The sequence below is a fragment of the Pinus tabuliformis genome, chromosome X (assembly GCF_031772625.1).
Source record: "Pinus tabuliformis cultivar Carrire ecotype Pingquan chromosome X, CPIR1, whole genome shotgun sequence".
Classification (NCBI taxonomy): Eukaryota; Viridiplantae; Streptophyta; class Pinopsida; order Pinales; family Pinaceae; genus Pinus; species Pinus tabuliformis.
In genome coordinates, this window is record NC_142308.1 from 377190199 (window position 1) to 377192744 (window position 2546).

The 2546-nt window shown below is 35.7% G+C and overlaps 1 protein-coding gene across 1 annotated transcript; it reads right to left on the bottom strand.

Moving 5' to 3' along the window:
* Positions 1–660: 660 nt before the first annotated feature.
* On the bottom strand, positions 661–1717 carry LOC149140082 (E3 ubiquitin-protein ligase ATL23-like). Its single transcript, XM_089449079.1, has one exon. The coding sequence runs from the start codon at positions 1503–1505 to the stop codon at positions 885–887; it is 621 nt and encodes a 206-aa protein (XP_089305205.1). The 5' UTR covers positions 1506–1717; the 3' UTR covers positions 661–884.
* Between the last annotated feature and the right edge of the window lie 829 nt (positions 1718–2546).

A 2546-nucleotide genomic window follows, 5' to 3' on the forward strand; every position in this document is an offset into this window, starting at 1 on the left:
ATTGAATATTTTTTTATATAATATTAAATATTTTTTTTAACAATATCAACATGAATTACTTAACTTAGATCTTCTAATAGTTTATTTAAATCTACTAATGGAATATTTTTAAGAATAATATAAGATTTAAATATTTTACTCACATATTTTTCATTTTATTTTTTTTAATTATAGTTGATATTATTATTATTTTATTTAGAGCACAATTTTTATTTTTATTTTAAATGGGCACATGTCAACTTAACAGATAAATTTACACATTCCCTTATACAAGGTCTAGAATAAGCCTCTTGGCTCAATGAAAAAATAATAATTTCTTATGGTAAAGAAAGCAATTAACCATTCATGACTCTAGAATGAGCCTCTAAGATCAATGAAAAAATAATAATTTCTTATTGTAAAGAAAGCAATTAATCATTCAAGCCCAAAGACCCAAAAATTTAAAAACAAATTATTTTATTTATAAAACACCACTAAATTATATTGTTCAGATCTTCCAAAAAAATTCACATTGAAAATAAAAGATCAACGTTTCGAACCCAAATCTAGATTATCATCCTGAATTACATGAAAATAAAATCGAACCCAAATCTAGATTATCATCATGAATCACATGAACATAGAATCGAACCCAAATCTAGATTATCATCATGAATCACATGAACATAAAATCTGAGACCATCAAATTATTTAAGCGGTAAAATTTGTCAATAGACGGATCCAATACAATACAATAATATGACGACTAATCCAATCTTAAAATTATAATAAGAAATACTCAGCCCTTGACCTGGACACTCGGAAGCTTTTTTCATGCTTTGAATTTGAAGGATCAAATTGGGGAAAAAATGGCTGTACAATCTGTTGAACTGGCCAACCCCCGTTCAAGGCACATAGCCGCAACACAAAGCAGTAACGGTGGCCGTGGCGTCCTCAACCTCTATACCCTGTACTATGGCGGTCGGCATTTCAACTACGACACTCTCCACCGGAGGCGGAGGGCAACGCCCCGATTCGTGATCGTGACCCTGCCCCTCTTCTTCCGGCAACGCCGCTGCAGCGCCACCTGTCACACGCTCCTTCTCCTCGCTCTCGCAAGCGGCGCTCGTCCTGCAAATAGGGCAGACGGAACGCTTGGAGAGCCACGCATCAGCGCACTGCACATGGAAGGCGTCGTGGCCGCATGCCGGGATCATGCGGCACCAGTCACCGATCTGGAATGGTTCGAAGCATACCGCGCACGCGGACTCACCCTCCCCGCCTCCGCACTCCGGAGTCCGCGCTTCTCTATCTTCCCGGAACTCGATGGTGGGAAGCCGCCGGAGGTCAGCCTCCGAAAGACCCTGCCGCTTGGGAAGCTTGCTGTTCTGCCCTAATGGCCGCTGCCGTGGACTTTCCTGCAGAGAAACGTACCAGACTAACCACAGATATATAGCCACCAACACTCCAATACCAGCACAGAACAGCAGCAAGCACTCCACCACCGCTAAAAACATGCTCTCCATAATTGCACACCTTCTGAGATGGAAGGGAAGCAACGAAGCCTTTAAAATATTGTTATGGGTACAAAACCAGACAGACAAACGATGGGCGACATGCCATGGCTGCTGCTATTACCTTGCTTATCTCCACAGTCGCCACCAACTAATACTACTAATATATAATAATCGTCAAACAGGTCCCAATTGTCACCGGATTTCCATGTTCCAAACACGACTTTTATCGAAATTTTGTTGTAGATTGGACACTTTCACTCCCTGCAAATTTTTGACCAAACATTTTACCTACGATTTGACACCACCTAAATATTCCGAGGCTAAAATATCTGAGAAGTGGATAACTTCAATAAACAAATTGACAACACTTCCAAATATTTGAGAATAAAGTCTCGTGAGGATTGGATATTTCCTTTCGACCCAATAAAATTTTCTAGCCATACAAAACTAGCGTTGAACACATTAAATATTCGAGATTACTCGCAAGCTTTTCCATGATATGATGTCTCCAACAAAGCGATTAAATGATATATTATCCATTATCAATGTTAAGAAGTCAAGTTGATTTATAATGTTCAACATTGAAATGATTCGTGTGCCAAAATTCTCTTTTTATAACTAAAAATATATCAACTTGCACATCATTTTGAGCCCAAATATTAATTATTATTTGGAATAAAGGAAAGCCATGGGAGCCACCTTTTAGAATTTAACATGATTCATGTCTCTATAATGGCATTGAATTATTTATATGAAGGAGACTCTTCAATGACCTTGAACTAAATCAACTTTCTCCCCCTTTTTCTTTTAAAATACTACTCTAGTATATTATATTAAATGTTTTTTTAATATTTTAATATTTATTTATAATTTTTTATATAAAATCAAAAAATTTGGTAACATCGATAAATTAAAATAAATTTTATATATATATATATATATATATATATATATATATATATATATATATAATTAATTTTTTTGGTAAATAAATAGAGATGTAACCAAAATAAATTGTTAATAGAGTAGATGGACTAAAGCAACGACTAT

Coding starts and splice junctions, on each gene's coding strand:
- LOC149140082 (XM_089449079.1), bottom strand. CDS start 1,505: ATGGAGAGCATGTTTTTAGCGGTGGTGGAGTGCTTGCTGCTGTTCTGT.